Source organism: Caloenas nicobarica, chromosome 1, assembly GCF_036013445.1.
Source record: "Caloenas nicobarica isolate bCalNic1 chromosome 1, bCalNic1.hap1, whole genome shotgun sequence".
Lineage (NCBI taxonomy): Eukaryota > Metazoa > Chordata > Aves > Columbiformes > Columbidae > Caloenas > Caloenas nicobarica.
The window spans coordinates 160962532-160982088 of NC_088245.1; the positions used below are offsets into that span (position 1 = coordinate 160962532).

Sequence of the window (19557 nt, forward strand, 5' to 3'; positions counted from 1 at the left end):
TGGCACAGAGTGCAGTGTTAAAATGTGTCTGGAGGGCAAGTAGTTATCAAGCTTCAAGGAGCAAATACTATGTGAAAATAACTTCAAAACTAGAACCATAGTTCTGTATGTAATAAACTTTTAAAAATGTTTTTGAGGTTGGTGGATCATATAACGTTTGTGGATTAATTCCTCTTGCTGCAGGTTAAAGTACAGTTGTAGTCTGAATGAAGCCAACAGTGTTAATATAAGTTGAAGTAGTAGGAGCGGATGCATGATTTCATAAGTGTAACCTTGTCAATACGTTATACAATAATTTTTGAAGATATATGACAAGTTATCTCTTTTTTTCTTTCACTTTACTAATTAAAATTATCATTGTCTCAATCATCTTCCAGAGCAAAAATGTCAGCTGCTTTATATACAGCAGTGAAAGCACAGCTGGAATTTGTAAGCCAAAGAATTTGAAGACTTGTGGTAAAAATATTTTGCTGAGGTGATATCTTTAGAATTTAATAACTCTTCATTGTGTTCAGTAGGATGTTACTTGGAGCTGAGTGGAGGGCAGAAATTTCAGATGGAATTTTTATTTTTGTGGAAATAATCTGAAGAACATGTGAAGCCAAGTTTATCTCATTTGAGTTCTGCCAGTTCTGCCTATCTGTAGGTTTAAAGAACATAGAAGACATAGGGTTTTCATCCATTGAATTTAATGTTAGACAGTAATGATCATAAAAAATTTATGGGAAGGCTGCTTTCTGGAAATGCAGATCATACCTTTTTTTTTTTAATCTTAGATTTTCTAGTGAGTTACAGCAAACTCAGCCTTTCTAAATAATGAGTTTTAAGAAGGAGGACATGGCAGAAAGGAGATCCTGGAGGCTTTAAGAACAAAAAAAAGTTTGGGGTTGTAAAGAGGGAAGTGAGAGGCTAGGAAATGCTTAGTTATTAGAACTGTGTACAGACCTGCTGGGAGCAATTAATGGATATTTCCAAAACTATGGCCTGCAGGGCCAGTGTATGTGGCCTGATGGTTTGCTGGAGCCTAGCCCATGGTGAGGGAATGGCATTTTGATTATGCACTCATCATTTGGTAGGAGCACTTCGGAGATCGGCTGCAGCTGAGGCAGGTAAAATCTGGTGGGTTAAATCACGTGAGATGATCTTTACACTCTGTAAAAATTTGCTGCCACTTTGGACCCCTAAAGGGGTTTCCTTCTGGGACAATCATTCCACTTTCACAGCAAGAGCACTTTTAAAATAAGATGTTGACCTAAGAACACAGATAAATTCAAGTGGGACAGCTAGAATGGTTCCTCCCTGCAACGCACTTTCCCTTTGTTGCAAACTTTTACCATTATAGGAGAGTATTTGAATTATGTGTGAAAAAGGTCTTGAATCACTGTAGTTGTCAGTATCTATCAATATAAGTAAAATACGTGCTCACTGCATAGATTTGTGGGGTGGCAGGGGGCACATGTTGGCAATTCTGGACTGCTTCATGTGTGTTGCAGCTGTTCCTCTTGTGGAAGAGCAACCTCTGGAACAGGGATGGTGTACCACGCTTGCTATGGTCACAGCTTTCGTTCCCTGATTATAATTTGTGTTCAAGAATATCATCTAGTACAATGTGTAAAGCCTGATTTAAAATTTTGTTGAGCATTATTCCTTAAACAGATACAGGTCTTTTTCACAACTTGATAGAACAGTATTACAACCTCTTTCTAATTAGTTGTCTTTGCCACACAGTCCAAGGACAGCATGAGAATATTCACTTCAATATGCCTCTAGAAGAAGGAATGAATGTTAATTATTTCCAACCAATTTTCTTTATTATCACTTCTGCAATTCCCAGACACCACTCACCTTCCTCCTTAATTGGAGTCCTAATTTTGGCCCTGAGATGGCGAGATATGCAGGGAAGGGGAAGCCACTTGAAATGTTGTGTCTATTCTCATGCTCTTGTTTATCATGTATCTTTAAGGCAGAAATAGGATATGTGAGAGTAGCACAAGGAATGTCACATTTAGAAAATTTTTATTTATATAAGTTGCATGGTCGAAGTGTTCCAAGACTAAATGTGAGGCAATTGTAAAATGGAACTGATTGAAAGTAAGTAACCTTCAAAATTTGCATTAAAAGACTAGCATTTACAAATAGAAATAAATTAGTAAACTCTGTTCAACACTTTCCCTATGGGTCTACAGAGACACATTATTGTCTTGAGTGGATTTTTATATTGCTGAAAATGATTTAGATATTAACTAGTGCTATTGTGCTCACTTGTGTTTATGTTGCGGATTAGGCCTTTAGAATTGATAGTAAAGGAAACAGTTGTCAGTGGACAACATTCAAGACTTTTGAACTGCTAAGCAGCGCTAACATAATATTTGCCTGTTACGTAGAACAGGTAGATATGCCACATCATTTTTGGCTAAGTACTGAAAGTTTGTCTTTTTTTTTTTCCTTTCTTCAACAGATTCAGAGCATTCCTATTACAATTTAATCTTGAAGAAAGCAGGACAATTTTTATCCAATTTGCAAATCAATCTATTGAAGTTTGCACTTTCTATACGAGCATATTCTCCAACTGTCCAGATGTTTCAGCAGGTGACTATATTATCTGATGTATTTGGTACATGATTTTATGTGGTATTTTGACTGCAGAGTAAAGAATGTTCATTATTACAGTTGAGTAAATATATGCCGACATTATTTGCCGTCAAACATAATCCATTTATAAAGATGGTGCTTTCTAAGCTGGTTATGTTGACAGGAACAAATATTCATGTTTAATTGTATGGACAGCATTATTTTCAGGGTAGAATTTTCGGAACTGTTCATTTTTAAAACCCAGGTTGTGGGTTATTTTTTGCATTGCTTTAAATAATCCTATGGGAATTCAGACATTGCCGAAGTAGGACATTTCCTGTATCTTCAACTCATATATATTTGTTATTTAGTGGACTTATTACGTCTCTCTTTATTTTAGTATTTGAAAAGTTGAAAAGATAGAATAGTCAAATAACTGCTTTGTTAATTTAAAAGTGGGAGGACATAAATTCACTGTGTATCTAGCCTAAAACTACTGCTCCTCCTTTCTGTAATGCCACCTTCAAGATAAAGTGAGAAATCTGTGTTTCTGAAAGGTAATAAGCTGTAATAAAGTTAAGGTTTTTTGCAAGTGTTCTCTGGAGGAATATCACTATCTCAGACTCATATTTTCATTTTTATCGTTCAGCTTGTGAATCCAGAGACATTGACAGGCAGTCATGAGGTTCCTACTGTACATGGGAATAGCTGCATAGAGTTAAAAAAAAAAAAAAAGGTGGGGGGGTGGGAAGGAGAGAGAACCAAAAATTGATATTAATTGTTTGGGATTTATTGGTTAGCAGTCAAATCTTTGTACATTAACACAATTGCTGATAGCAACTAACGTTAAAAAAAAAATGTCAGAGAGTACAGGCTGTGATTTCAGCTTGTGGAGGAGATTTCTCATCCCTATCTTTACAGAACACAAATGGACTTGCGTTTTCTGGAGTGCGTTTCATAGTCTACATCTCACAGAGGTTATAAGGTCTTAATCTTCAAATATTTTCCATTACATATTTTTACATGTACCCAATTTTGAACGGGCTTAATTAGAAACACAACTCAATGGCAGCTGTTGAGTTATTTTAATCAAAGGGATGTGAGTTTCAGTTGAAGTGCAATCAAAGAATTCTGGTTGAGTATAATTGTTGAAATATTAGATTGCAGCTGATGAACCTCCACCAGAAGGCTGCAGTGCATTTGTGGTTATCCATGAGAAGCACACCTGTAAGACTAGTGAAATAAAAAAGCTGCTGAAGAAGGCTACTAAGAGGTAAATGTAATGATCTATTTTAAGAGGAAAAATAGGTTACTAAGGAGAAAAATGTGTTATTGCATATAGACTCGTAGTAGTTTGAAATTTTGTGTTCTACTTACTTGGTAATGCCAAGCCTATAAATCCCCGTTTATTGGATACTTAAAGACATACCTGTTTAAAGTATATGTTATTTTAGAAGAGTTACTTTTGGGTTTGAAATATTTTAAACATCCTTATGAGATTTCGTCAATTATGAATCAAAGCAAGGTTTTAAAATAAGATGATAGAGCTTTTCTCCTCTAACTGCATGGATAATTTTGTATTTCTTCCTTTTTTTTTTTTTTTTTGGTATGGGGTAGTCAAATTTAAGCTACAGTGTACTTTCTATACAGACTTACCACTTAACGCATCTGAGACAATACTTCTGCTGATAGACGTTTCTATATAGTCAGTGCTGCTGCATTTGAGGTTTTCTGGATTGTAAGGGCTTGGCACAGGAGTGGAAGAGGAATTTACCTCTGCTGGCATAACCTTTCCTCACCTTGTGCAAGACTTTGCACCTGTCAAGCCTTCCTGCAGGCTTTGTCCTGTGGAAACCAGCATCAGTCCAGAGTGAATTCGGGCTGTGAAGTAGAATATGTAAAACCTATCAAAATAATAAATAACAACAAAATAATGAAAGCGAAATATTTAATCTCTGTTTAAAAAAATAATTTGTATTTTTGCAAGACTTGTATGTAACTTTGTTTGTTTGTTTTCTGCAATGGTCAAAGTCACCGTAATACACGTTAGTGTAGTACCCTCAGTGTATACCCTCAGCCACTTCATGGAGATATGTAGAGCTGAAAGATGATTTAGTAGGGCATATTTCTTGGATTTTTTTTTCTATCAAATAAAAACTGGAAAATCAAAAGACCTGAAAAGCTATAAGTATAACCCCCAGTTACTTTCCATGTGTGTTAGCAGCTTTCTCAGACTTCACTGAATATCCCTCTGTTACTCACTGATTGCGCTGCCCATCTCTAGTAGATGTAACGCATCATTTAAATTAAAAGCCTCAAGCTGTAACTGATTGTTGCACAAAATCTAGCAGTGCTATGCTTTTCATTTGCTCTCTATGTTGTGATTTGATAAAATATATTAAATATATTTATAGTTGATGCTGCTTTTTCAGTTTCTTAGACTTTATTTGCAATTTTGGTGTTCTAAGTTCGTTTGTGAGCAATCATTATTATTTCGTGATGATTTTAACATGGCTTTTATACTTTTAGCATATAAGCCCTTACTAGTTTTTTGAATTATGAAGTAGAAAAACTGCCACTGTTTTCATTTCTTTTCTGAATATGTAATATCACAATTCTTTCTTTTTAAAACCAGACCGAAGCCATATCTTTTTAAGGGAGATCATAAATTCCCAACTCTTAAAGAGGATGGGCCCGTGGTTATTCTTTATGCAGAAATGGGTACGAAAGACTTTGTCAAATTCCACAAGATTTTATCTGAGAAGGCGCAAAAGGAGGAAATAGTTTATGTTCTCCGGCATTATGTTCAGGTATGCAATTCAAATTAACATCGATTCAGTAAACTGCTAGTATTCTGTCTTTATTTTGCTTACTTTTTGAGAAAACATGTTTTCTACATTTATTTTTGCATTTGCCTAAATCATGTGTCATATGTATTCTAATTTTAAAACTTTCTGGGTTAAGTGATTCACCTAGTACAAACTTTGAAGCTGGGAAAGCATGATAATATTATCTTATCCTGCATGCAAGCACTGTTTGCATCACTGATTAATCTTGAAATACTGCTTTTTTGGTTATAGGTCTGGGTTTTGTACGTTGTACAAAGATCTTGGATGAACCTTGGGCCAGCAGACTGAACATAATAATAACAAGAATTAGAAAAATGAAAAGTAAAATAGAAAATCAAGTTGAAAAAGAATTAATTATAATTTTATATGTTCTCAGTATAATCTTGTATGTTCATTGTAATACAGCAGCTTGGGCTATCACAGTCAACGTCATTGACCAGGTTTTCAATGCTTGCATTCCACAGTGTCAGTATTTTAACCATGTTTCTGAATGCTTTTTTTAACTTACTCTTCTCCCTGAAACAAAACAAATGCCAGTACATGGAACTATATTGTTCCCACTTTTGGTGGCTGGAAGATTTTGGTAATTATATTCAAAGTATAGCTCTTCACTAGTGTGGCTAATACAAGAATAATCTGATGGGGTGAGAGGTTGCTGTGTTTTATGTAGACCAGGCATTTCAGGGAGATGAGTCCGTAGTTTGCAGATGACTTTGAGTTGTTTGCTCACAGTAATGAAATAGAGAATTTGAGGAAACCAGTCTTAAATTCTAACCTCTGTGGGGTATAGTTTTTACTGAACTTTATGTTCTTTTAAGCACTTTTATTTCAATTAAATACCAACAGTCTCCTCGGTCTGACTGGCTTATGCACCATGGCTCCCCCGAATACCTGTTGTCTTCCTTAGAATCACAGAATCGTAGAATGTCCTGAGTTGGAAGGGACCCACAAGGATCATCGAGTCCAACTCCTGTCCTTGCACAGGACAACCCCACAGGTCACACCATGTGTCTGAGGGCTTGTCCAGTCTCTTCTTGAACACTGTCAGGCTTGGGGCCATGACACCTCCCTGGGGAGCCTGTTCCAGTGTCCACCACCCTCTGGGGGAAGAACCTTTTCCTAATGTCCAACCTAAACCTCCCCTGGCACATCTTCCTGCCATTCCCTCAAGGCCTTCCTGCACTTTTTCTCTCTTCAGACTGCTCTTCCCTTTTCCTCCCAACTTCCATTTTTATTCTTTGGTTCCCACTGAGATGGATTCTCCCTCCTTTTTTTACATTAAATGATGGAAGAGGGAGCATTAAAAGCAGAAGAGGTACCATATTGCTGCTGTCACCAAGACTGCTTAGAGGGTGCAGCTCTCTCTCCACATCAAGATTTGCTTGGAAAACCAACAGAGAAAACCCCCAGCCCTGCTGAGTTTTCAGTTGTGGGCTGGAGGATTCTCAGTGCAGAATGATTCTTAGAACTTGCAAGCTAAAGCTTGGAAGGCTTTCAAGAAATTGCTGCTGTACATGTGCAGATTGCATTTTGGACAGGGGATTTTCATACATTTTGGGCAAATTAGGGCACGTTTTCAGAAGTATGCATGCTCTGAGTAATTACGCTGTTGAATGTCAAATGTCCACTCCAAAGTTAAAAATATTTCTTGTTTGTTTTTCGTAAGTGGCAACCTGGTTTTTGCACTGATACTTCAACACAGTTTCTTAGTCCTCCTTGCAGAAAGTGATTAACTCTTTCCTCAAAACTTTTTTAAAGAAGCAGTCTGATGCAGAAATAGAGTTTTCTCCTAACACGCTAGAAGTCTGGCAAAATGACAAAGAAATGAATAGCAGTTTAAAAGGTGAATTGTAAGTCATCAATAATTGTATACAGTGCTACCAGCTCTGCCTGTTCTAGTCCTTCTTTTAATATTATGTGAAGGGAGCACAATTTTGACACAGCATTTCTGTGGTTGCATTGCAGGAGATGAAGGAAGTCCTTAATTTCTGTTACACACCTACTCAGTAGGCTGTCAATATGCCTTGCATGGCTCTTGTAATTTGTTTGGTGTAGCATTTTGTACATTGAATCGTCAATTGAAAGTTGTATTTAAGTTATGACTGCCATAACATTTTAAGGTTACAGTAATAGATATTGTTACCTCCTATAAATACAGTGTTTTAAAGTTATTTTTTTGTTCCGTTAAAATAATATCCTCAAACAGAAACCAAGTTCCAGAAAAATGTATTTATCTGGATACGGTGTAGAACTTGCAATAAAGAGCACAGAATATAAAGCAGTAGATGACACGCAAGTTAAAGGTATGTGGGTTTTTTTATTTATTTATTATATCTTACTGGAGATACTATTGAAATGTGTTATAATCTTCAGTTATAAAGTCAGTAAAGTTTTGAAGGTTATTTCTTTTTACAGAAGGAAGGCTCAAGCTTTAGCAACTGAGACATCAAAATCTATGCAAGCTTTTGTAAACAGCTGTGCTTAGGATATAGTTCATTACCTAACCTCTGATTGTCGTTTTCTGTGGCTCTTCAAAATGTAACCCATTCTTCTTCCTTTCAATAAGTGAGATTGTTTAACCTTTGTTCTTCAATTACATTATGTTTGTTGGCATCTCTAATATGCTAATTACTGTAGTATCTACACATTAGAGTTTCAGGTGTGAGGCTTTTTTCTGAATTTACATAGAAATACTTTCACAGTCTTCTGTAGGAAACATGTGCTGTATCATAGAATTTGGTACCAGTGTATGTTACTGTGTGTTGAAATGAGACATTTACCACAGAAAGTGGTAGCTCTAGCATTCTGACATGAAAAAATTACTTTGCGTGGACATTTGCAAGATATAAAGAAAGTTAACTCTCTTTGGTAAGAGTGAGGTCATTTGAATAAGGCCTTCAACTTAAGACTAAGGCCTTTGAGTCATGTCAAAAATAGTTCTTTTTTTTTTTTAAGAGAAAGAAACTGCTAGCTGAAAATTCAAGCGCTTTAAAGTCATCATGCTTTTCAAGCATGAATTTGGTAGTAGTTTGCTGGTAAGAGTTATACCTTACCAATTAATCAAACTGAGAAATAGCTATTTTGGAAGGTGAACTATTTAATCCTATCAATTTAATTTATATAAAAAATGTAACTGTTCAATTAATTATATTTAAAAAATAATTTTAATGTAGCTGAGTTCTCTAAAGTGATTCATTCTGATGCGAAAATATGAATGTGTATGTAGTATAAATCTAATTGAAATTACATCTGGGAACCACAACTTTCTGATTGTATGTTTCTGTTAACTGTTTTATAATTCATAAGAAAGTAATACATCAGTAACCTTCTTAGTTCATATTGTCTACATGTGCTATATATTCAGGAGCAAATGAGACAAAAGAAGAGGCAGATGAGGAGGAGGAGGAGGAGGAAGGTGATGTCCAAGGATTTCTATTTGGCAAATTAAAGTGAGTTGATATAATTAAACTTCCGCATTTGTTTCTTGAATATGAACCAAAAAAAAAATAGAGGAAGTGAGATTTATGTTGGAAATCACTTTATTTGCCACCGGTGAAAATTCTGGTTAATTTTTTTGTGCATGTCTTGTGAATGTAAGGACGCAACACTTGTTTATTCTGTTCATTTCAATTTACTGCTTTTAGTTTTCTAATGTTCTTAGAATGTATACAGTAAACTATTTTTAAAGTAAAAAAATTCCCTCTGGGCAAGTCACAAAAATTTAGAACACCGTGTTTTCATGTTTGTGTCTGCAGTAAATTGTTGCTGCTACTCCAGATCATTAGAATCGAAACATTGGTTTTCAACACGCAAGTAGCAGCACAGCAAAACCAAACCGATGTGTTGTAGCTACATAAGATGTTTTTAAGATGGAGAATCATTCATTTCTTAAAGTTAAGGAATGATATTTATTGGAAGATATGCTTATTATATGTGTTCTTATTTTGGAGTTCATGAATTTGTGTTCTCTTCTAGAGGGAACTCTTATCTCTGAATTGCAATCTGTTAGGTGAAACTGGATGCTACCCTGTTGAGGGCTCCTTCCAGTCCTCCATTGATGGATTAGTTTTGTGGATGCAGTCATCAAAAGTGCGTCCCTTTTCCTATAAAAGATCCATTCAGTGAATCATAAATCTCATTTTTTTTCTTCAACAAGAAACTCAAGAGTGTGGGCCTTCTCTAATGTCATTCTCTCTCTTGTTACATAAAGCAAAAAGTAAACTTGTTTCTAGATATTCTCACCAACTTGTAAGTCTTCTCAGAGTTCAGAGCTAATGATGCTGTCTAAATTCTTGAGAGCCCATCTGCTCTCTGCCTTTAAAAAAGTAAGCACATAAAGACAGAAATACACCCAGACCTACAGGCTTCCTTGTTGTTTCACCTATTTATTAGAGACCTTCCACAGCAAGTAATATCAAATGTTTATGTCATATCTTTATCTGAGATTTTTTTTCTTCTCCAATTGTGCTAGGTTTAGCTGTACTGAGGTTCTTGACGTTGCACTGTGACTAATTTGCAAAGCTGTCAGATAATTACTCAGACTTTTGGACATTGTTTTTAGAGTCATATTTTTTATCCTCTATTTCATGCTGGGGATGAGAGAGATGTTTCAGTAATCTGTAAATTGTCCCTCAGTTATAGCTATGTCAAAGGTCATACTTTTCTCAGCTGTGAAATAGTTATGGATCTAAGCAGAAGATATAAAATCTTAGAAATGCAACTATTTGCATGTGCAAATTAACGTAATTAAATCCCACATCATGCTACATATCCAGAGGAGAGTAGCTTTTTTTCAGTTGGCTTTATGTGTGTTTGCTTTTGTGCCTACATTGGCCATAGCATGAGCAAGAGAAATGAGGGACCAAACATTAATAATAGATCTTGGTTGTGGCTTGTGGTGAGGTCTTATTTGTCAGTTGTCTTTTATTCACAAAAGAACTGAAGGTCCGAACAACAAAAAAAATACATACCATCAAGGTAAATTTGCAAAGAAAGCAGTGAGCACAGTAATTAAAGAATTCAAAACTAGTTAAGAGTTTGCTACTTCATAGAGGGATTTCTAAGAGTACAAACTGTGTTTGTCATTTCTAGGTCTATGTTACGAGTAACAAAAAAAGGAATTTTCTGTCTTTACTTCCCTTTTCAGCTTAGTATGCTTTCTTTGAGGAACCTGGACTATATTTTAATTCCAGAACAACAGTCTTTATCAGTGATGTTTTTATTTTTCTATAAAGCACAACAGTTAATATCATCCAGCAGCTAAAAGATGAGGAGGGAAGTTGTAAAACTTCCAAATATCTAAAATAAAACATGAAATATTACAGAACCTGAAGTCTTAATGCCTTATATGTCTGGTTTTCAGCTACCTTTTGCTTCTTGTTCAGTACTTCTAGTAGAAGCAGCTTTAGAAATCTGATGGAGACTGAGTTCAAGGGTGTCTTGTAGGAGGCTGAAGTCTCTGCCCTCAGAACTTCCTTGCCCAATTATGTTTTGGAAAAAAAAGCCAAGCATTTGGGCACCATGCTGTTCTTCAGGTCTGACTAGCGAGTTGTGTGCTCAGAAGCTTGATTTTGTCAGAGATGTTTATTTATAAAATATGTTCTCACCAATGCCTTGCCTATATCTTTTGTAGGTAACATAACAAAGTCTGTGTGCAGTTACAGTTAATCTGTTGTACAGTTAAGATACAGTTAGGTATACATTATGCTATAGTAAACTAACTATAGTTACCTATATTGTGTGTAAATACTATTTAATCTTTGAGTTCATATATTCATTCAAACTTTGTGACAGGGTTTGAGACAGATCACTACAAACCAATTTAACTCCTCCTTGTAATTAACTGGATTTAGTCCTCAGAAATCACCTCTTCTCACCACAAATCCTCATTTTTGTTTTGAGAATGAATTAAAATTTTAATTCTTTTTTGTCACTTAAAGATACAATGTTAGCTGTGACCAATACTGTGAATGAAAGCAGACATTGATGGATGTAATTGATTTTGCCTTTTTTTGAAAAAATGTTTTATCATAGACAGATGCATCCTGATCTGAAAAATAATCTGAAAGAGTTTAAAAAACATCTAATTGAAACTACGGACAACATGGAACCACTGAAGGTTTGGGAGCTACAGGGTATGTATTGCATTTTTCTGAATTAACACAGTAGTCTCCTGAATTTTCCTTTGTTACGTTGATGTATCAAAATTATGATAAAAGCTTGTTTTAAAAAGAGACATATGGTTTCATAAAAAGGCAGTATTATGTCAAATATTTTAAGATAACGTGTTGGTATCTTGCCCTAGTGTTACATGCTAGAAATTAAAGGAACATTGAAGTCATTTTATAAGATGGAGAATCATAACTAGCTTTACTGGTTTTAAAGAGAGAAGTTATATTGCCTGGTTTTCTGCCTGGTGTGTTATCCTGAATGTTAAGTTTAGTTTCAGGTATTTTTTTGAGAGATCAGGCAAAAAATACCATTTTGACATGACTATTGAATCAGGACAAAATACAGGTTAAGACAGTGTGCTTTCTTTAACTTATAATTTTTAACTTTTATCAGTACTGCAGTTCACATGAATACATTTTTTAATATAACATCAAATGGAAGAACATGCTTTTAAAAGCTGTGGAAAAGGAGAACAAATATATGGAAGCTGATTTTTAAACAGCTTCTGTGCTGATGACCTGCAGGACGTTCTGTAGCTTGAATGCAATTATAAATCATTCTAAAATAGGTCCCTAAAATGTCATGACACTTAAATTTAGGCAACTGAATTTTACCTGTTAAATTCTTCAGTTTTAGAGGACAACCAGCTCAAAACTGATCTGCCTTTATATCAGTGCAATGAAAGAGACTGAGCAATCATCTGAACTTCAGTTTCTTTTTGAGCCCCTGACTGTTACGGAGCTTGCAGGCAGAATCCAGTCTGAAACTGGCTGAGATAATTGTCGTTCACTTGCAGCCTTTTATCAGTGAACTCCCCTTCAGCTGCAGGATTTATCTTGGTCCAAAATTTTAAACCAAAACCAATCACATTTCAGCTCTCCGAATAAATCTACCATGCAAATAAAAAGAAAATTCTCACCCACTTAATTTTTTTACGTGATTTGAATACCATTCTATAGATGTCCAAGCAGAAGCAACTGTGAAGCTTTTGATCCCTTTAGTGTCTACCTTCAAAAGCTGGTGTAAAATCTCTAGTGGTGGTCTTTTCTGTAGTGTCGTGGCCAGATAGATAAAAATGACGTGTGTACTACTCCCCAAGCAACCAGCTGATACAACGTTGAGGGCAGTTAAGTGCTGGGATGCTGTTTGTTTAGTGCCAGGAAAACAGGGACTGGCTTGTGGTAAGTACGTTCAGGGCCTTTTTGGACAGGAGGTCGTCCGAGCATACAAAATGGTGCAGTGGTTTTGATACTCCTGACATGAGTGGGCGTTTTCTCTGGTACGTTCTTAATGAGTTATTGGCTCAGCTACTCTCTTATTTCCTTTCATTAGCTTCCAAGTAAAAATTTAACTAAATTTAACCAAAACTCCTTCAGCTATAGGGCATACTTCTATTTATAAATGACCCTAAACACCATTCAAGGGTTGTCTGCCAATAGCCTTTATGTTTTAGGCAAGCAATTAGGTTTACTGTTCATAGTGAAAAATGATGCATAGAGCACCAATGTATTGGTATTCCCTTTAATAACTCATTCTTTTGTCTGTGTGAACAGTCTCTTGATCTCTAGTGCTTCATTAACTTTCAAAGCATACTTCAAGATCTGCTTTAAGCTCAGGATCATCTTTTCCCCAAGGCGCCCTACTCTGCTCTCTCGGCTGTGTTAGGGGACTGCAAGGGGAGGTCTGTAAGTGACAGTCACTGATCAGAGATAACCAAGAACGTGAAAAAGACATGTCAGTTTTGCTCGGTGGCATTTGAATATTTGTACTCTAACATAAAATGGAAATTACTTAGAATTTATGAAGGATTTTAAGTGTATGTCGTAAGTGCACAGCAGGTGAGCCATCACTATCTGTAGTAATGGCAGCGTTTGGGTATTGCTTCACCTGATCACAGCTTGTGTGGCTGCTGAAAGGGATCTGAAACATTCTTTTTGAGGACAGTGATCTCTTAATACTTTTTTTAAAAAGTATTAAGAAATACTAAGTTAACATTCTGCCTCTCAGACTCATCTTTCTTCTGGCCAAAGTGTATCTTATCAGGCTAAGCTAGGAATGTGTGCTATTTGCTTTTCTTCGGCCCTTTTTTTTAAAAATTCCTGATTGCTTCAAAAACATGGTGCAAAGTTCTACTTGGCAGCATCCTCTATGACTTTCTGCCCAGCACTTTTTACTACATGTGGCATCAGCTTTCCTCAAAGTGAATAACCCAAGGCCCTCAGTTTCTGCTCAGATATCTTAACTAGCAGATTATGAGAAAAAAGCATCATTGCCCTGCGGTAGTTAGGCAGACTGTATCCAAAGTACATGGAAGCCCCTGGTATGTTATTGCCTTACCCTATTGGTACCAAAATTGGATTTTCCCCAGTCTGATGTGCCAAGATATGTCACAGCCAAGTTAAGCACCAGAGGAAACTGACTGAATTCTATCCATGAATTATAAACTGTTCCAATATACAAAAATTGACTTCATTCTGAGAAAAAGCATAGAGAGGAAAATGAGATCCCTTTAAAAATTGTGCTGGACACTTAAAACTGAAATTTGACAGTAGATTGGCCTTTCTTTCATGAGTCATCATTTCTCTCCCTGTGAAATTGCTGCTCCTCTTGAAAATTGTGCACCTCACATGCTCAATACAGCCTTCTACATTGAACATTTCTGTTTTCTGAAAATCTTGCGAAGTCCTGGGGCTGGAAAGATCTTATTCTTTACTGCAGTTACAGGTGTCTCTAGGTTGGTGTGTATCCAGGTTTGAGCATGATAACTGTCATAGTATCACCTGATGAATTATCTGGTTTTTTGAGTGTGTTTTTGTAAACTTAGAAATTACACGTACGATGTGCATGCTCAAGATGGATGAGCAGAATTCTGTAGGAAAGCCTGAATTTGGTATTTCCAACTTCTAAGCGCCTGTCTTTTCAACCTTAATGATCTCATTTCATAATCTTTTATAATGTATACTTGAAACGCCAAAAAAAAATATTAATGGTGTGAGTGTGTATGTGGAACAGTTTTCTGATAGTAGGCAGTATTGATTGAGAGTGATATTTCTAGTGATTTTTTTTTTTTTTCCTGCCCCCCCCCCCAGATCTTAGTTTTCAAGCAGCTGCTCGAATTCTGTCTGCCCCCGTTTATGATGCCTTAAAGGTAATGAAGGACATAGCTCAGAACTTCCCAATAAGAGCCAGGTATGATACTCTAAGCTTGTTTTTCAAATACTGTTTTTATGTTCGTGTTTGAATGTAATGACAGTAATATAGATTTATATCCAAATCCTGCAGTCAGGTGTTTATTTTGCAGCTTTCTGGGTGGATCCCTCGTAATTTCACTGAGTAGAAAATAACTCCTGGGAGAGCTCGTGATCACACTCTTAAATGTTTCCTCTCTGATGCAGGAGTTATCGTGAAGGCATCCTGCTCCTTCAGGCACTTACTCCTAGTCCTCTGGGCTTCTTCTAGAATTGTATTTTTGGGGATGCAAAATTCTGTTGAAGTTATATCAGATCTGCTTGCAGTAGGAAGAGGCAAAATTCTATTAGTTTTGTATGGGATCCACCCACATTAGTTTAAAGCACAACATTGCTGGAAAGATGGGGCCCCGGCTACTATATGTTGGTGTTCTTACTGAGGAAGATCTGTCTCCCTTGACAGATTACTTAACAGGAGATCAAGATAAATATTAAATGAATAACATTTTCATCTGTACTGATATTATTTTTCTTCCTGCAAGCCAGTTTTATTGTAATTGAGAAATGCTTTTCTTTATATTTCATAAGTTATTTGTGTAATCCTATCAGCAGTATTTGCTTGAATTACTGAATTAAATATGATGCTAAATAGAGTTATTAACTCTGTGTTTTTACATTTTACAGCTCTTGTTTAATTACCACATAATGTTTCATTGTCGTTTCTGGTATTCCGTTAGAGAAAATCTACACTGTAATGGAAAAACTACCTTTGTAAAACCTTGTTTCAAGGATGAAAAATAACCTTCAAAATGCCTGAAATGTAATTATTATGAAATAGTAAGGTACAAGTTTGCACTTAGATTAGCAATCAGAAAATTCAGCTTTTCATTAGAAGGTAGTGGAAATGTACATAACATTGAACTGCAAGGCCAGTTCTGTTCTTTAAAGGACAGTGTAAAACGTCAGTTTGAAGTATTCTAGGTGACATTTAAATAATTGATTTTAAAAGACATTAAAATTGTTACATTTCACTCCAGCTCCTGCCATGTATTTGTGGCACTAGAGCACAATTTACCTACTTCTCAAACATTTTATTTTTATGGATAAAAGTATAAGAAGACTTTAGAATTATTCAAAGGGGCACTGCAGTTCCCGTCCTGTATAATTTATACTAATATGCTAATCTAGCATGTTTTTAATATAAGAGATTACAAATATTTAAATTATTTAAAGTTAGTAGGTCTGCATTGACGACAAACTTAAATTAAAGGGCATTGTGTAAAAACAGTGCATGAAATATGTTTCCTTAATAATCTAATCACAGCCTGCTGAGTAAAAAATACTAGTTTGGAAAAAAAAAAAAGAAAAACCACACAACAAACTAGAATAAATAGGAAATGAAAACATATTGCTTAAGCACTTTAGATGGGTAACTGATCATTATAACAGTAGTGGTTTAAAGTAGTTTAAATTTTACACTGGTTAGATATGAAAAACATTTTTTAGTTATGCAAATTTTGGTTTGAAAAGGCTGTATAAATATTTTAGAACTGTAGTTATGAAAATAACAAATAAATATAATAGTTCCTTAAAAATGGAAGGGTTCTTTAGACCATTAAAAAAAATACCATTCCTCTGGAAGTTTCTTTCACTTTCTAGTTTATAACCTATGTTTTTGTGTCTCTGTAGTTCCAGTTGAAAAGGTTAGTCTGAGGTAGATTGTATCAAATGTCAGCAGATGTAGACAGTGTAAGAACTGATATATGTCATAGCGACATTTTGATAATTCATTTCCTGGGCTGTTTTTCACCTTTAATATGGTGTATATGTGTCATATATCTGTTATTTAAGAATATAATAACAGGAGTTCTAATACTGTGTTTGTTGCTATCCATTCATTATTCATGAATGTTAACATTATGAACATGTGAAAGTTTCCTTTTCCCCTCTGATTTGCAGTACTATATAGCTACATGTTCCTCCAGATAAGAGGAAAGATGCATAAAATTGTGTTAGAAAATATTACAACCTTAAGGTCATACAAGAACATTCCTGCACCATGTAGAATGATAATTAGTGTCTATTTGCTTTCATCCAGTAAGGTGTTTCTGTTTGAGTCCTTAGCACGGAATATTTATTATACGAAAAGAATGCATAAAACTTTGAAGTTTTGCACAAATTGATCAAATCACTGAACTCTAAATGAACCCATGTCTTTCACAGGTACTTCTACACTTGTTACCTGAAATTCTTAGAGTGTCCCTCTCAACAATTGACGATCACACTTTCTCCTTAAAGTCTTTCTAGAATCCTGCATGGTAAACTACCATGCATAAATAAGGCGCTCGTTAACCATTCTTTAATGCGTTACTTTCATATTACCAAAAAAAGCTGTCAGTAAGACTTACTTTTCCTCATAAGTATTTTACTTACTTGCTAACATTGGGCCAGCTTTGTCTTCTCCGTTCCACCTTTTTATTATTTTCACATTATTCTTTTATGTTTCCGCCCTACTACTCTAAGCTATTTGGAAAGTTTTAGGTTGCTGTTTTTATCTGTGCAATTTTTATCATCTGTGTATGGAGAATGAAGCATTGATTGCGAGAGTTGCAGGCCATGCTACTATTTATGTTGGGTTTAGCAAGATAAAAAGCAGAGCTTTTTTTCCCCTAACATATTTTTATTTCAGGACTCTCTAAAACTGTTGCTATGAAGTCAGAATAATAATTGGGTTAGTACTGCCATGCATTGAATTTCCACCTTTCTATGGAGTCCTTCTGTTAAGTAGGTGTTTTGCTTGTTGGCTAAGTAAATTCTCAGTAGTAATTCCCGTCAGTTATAGATGTTCTTTTAATAGAAAAAGTTCTGTACTTTTCCTGAATGACATCTGTTGCTGGTGGAAAGTCCCATCAAGCAGCGTCCTACAGGGATTCCTGACTCGGTAGTGTTTTTTCCTAATCCTTCTCCATTTTTCCAAATTTCAATTTGGCTTCAGATATTCTTCTCTTTCTATGTACAGTTTTTGGTTTGGGGTTTTTGGTGGTTTGTTTGTTTGTTTTTAATCCTACTCAGCAATGTTTCTTTTTCAACAGAAATGTTTATAGTTTCTTGCTCTCTGTTCTACAGGTTTTATTTCAAAACTTGTGAACACAGAAGTTAGTAGAGTATAAGATATATTTACTCAGTATTGAACACACTTAGTACATTCTTCATGTGCCTAGAAAGTACCTAGCAGTAAGATTATAAAAGCTTTTTGAGGAAGAGTTTAGATTAGTTGAATAATAAGCAAGTTATTATGCTCATCCTTCAGAGACTACTGATAATAGTATATTTGAGCTATGTTGACTGGTTTTAGTGCTGTCTTTGACATCACAGTTTGAGTTACACCTTTCTCATTTTGAGCTGAGGAAAGCCTAGCAAGTATGGGTTGGTATAAATACGGCTCCTTCTTGGTCCTCTGTTGCCCTTTCATCACATGGTCCAGAAGGGATTCACAGTGACAAAGATAATCTGCCAAAGTATTTAGAGGGGGTGAATGGAAAAAGGGTATTTAGCTGTGATTAACCATGTAATTTTGGTAAACAAAGCTTGGAAATAGTTTTGTTTGCATTTAACAAGTAGTCTCCTTGATTGCCTGGAAAGCTTGGATATTTGATTAAATTGATTTTACATCTTATTTTGGACATACTGTAAAAAATGTAGAATTTACCAGCAAGATCTATTCTAAATCAGTTTTTTTGAGAGGAGGTGCGAATTTATATTATTAAATAACTGCTTTATTATCCACAAGTATTGAAGTTGGCTTAGCAGGGTCATTCTCCGTTTTAGTTAACTTTCAGGTTTGAGATTATGATCAGCCTAGTAATTATAAACCTCACATACAGTATGTTGTGGCAGAGGAAGTTAAAAGAGTCTTCCATGCCATTCTTGAAAGGTGAACAAGGCAAATCAATGAATTGTCTTCTAAAGGTAGAATGACTAAGGAAACTAAAATTTTGACTGTCTGTGAATACTTAACATTTTTAAGGGTCTCAATTTGTAAATCTCTTTTCTATTCTTAGCTAATTTTAAAGTGGTCAGTCTTTGCATCTTTTCCTTGCCTTTGTGCAAAACACCAAGTTATATCCTTGGCTGCCTGTGCTGCAATGTTGAGTAGCATGAAGTTAGTAACATTAACTTAAAAGATAAAAATATGACATTTATTTAGCTAATAATTTAGGTGATTAAACAACTTTTTTTATAATATACATGCTATTTTGCAGAAACAAAAAAGAAAAACAAGAGGAAAGATTGAGAGTGGTAAAAAGTATGCTGATAATATTACTTCAGCAGAACCTAGCATAAATTTGAAACCTGGGTGTACTAGACTTAGAACAAAGTATTTGTTTTGAAAATAAAATACTTATGACACTGCATTACTCTTCTTTTTAAGTCTTAATTACAGCATTCTTCTAGTAGAGTGCATTTGATATGGTATTAAAATAACATTATTTAATGCATTTTAAAAAATACAGTGGTTGAGTGATACCAGTTTTATTTTTACAGATCACTGACCAGAGTGCCTGTAGACCAGAAAATGCGAAGTGAAATAGAAGAAAATCAGAAGGTTTGTTTTTATTTTTTCAAGTGGTCATTTGAGTTACTATCATACTACTGCTTTTGGAGATTCTTATTAGTGTAGCAATTTCCACATAGTTTCTATCACAGAAAAAGAGCTCATTGCTCTAAACATCTTTTACTAAATAAATAACATTGAAATAAGCAATTCAAATTTTTCA

General features: G+C 35.2%; 1 protein-coding gene across 1 annotated transcript in view; it reads left to right on the forward strand.

The window, feature by feature from the left end:
- The window catches only part of UGGT2 (UDP-glucose glycoprotein glucosyltransferase 2), an 82599-nt gene that overhangs the window by 5665 nt on the left and 57377 nt on the right, over window positions 1–19557 (forward strand). The window contains exons 3-10 of the mRNA XM_065629780.1: window positions 2459–2589; window positions 3732–3844; window positions 5207–5381; window positions 7627–7723; window positions 8785–8869; window positions 11454–11554; window positions 14681–14780; window positions 19325–19385. Of these exons, the coding sequence (XP_065485852.1) occupies window positions 2459–2589; window positions 3732–3844; window positions 5207–5381; window positions 7627–7723; window positions 8785–8869; window positions 11454–11554; window positions 14681–14780; window positions 19325–19385 (863 nt within the window). The remainder of the gene's footprint in view (window positions 1–2458; window positions 2590–3731; window positions 3845–5206; window positions 5382–7626; window positions 7724–8784; window positions 8870–11453; window positions 11555–14680; window positions 14781–19324; window positions 19386–19557) is intronic.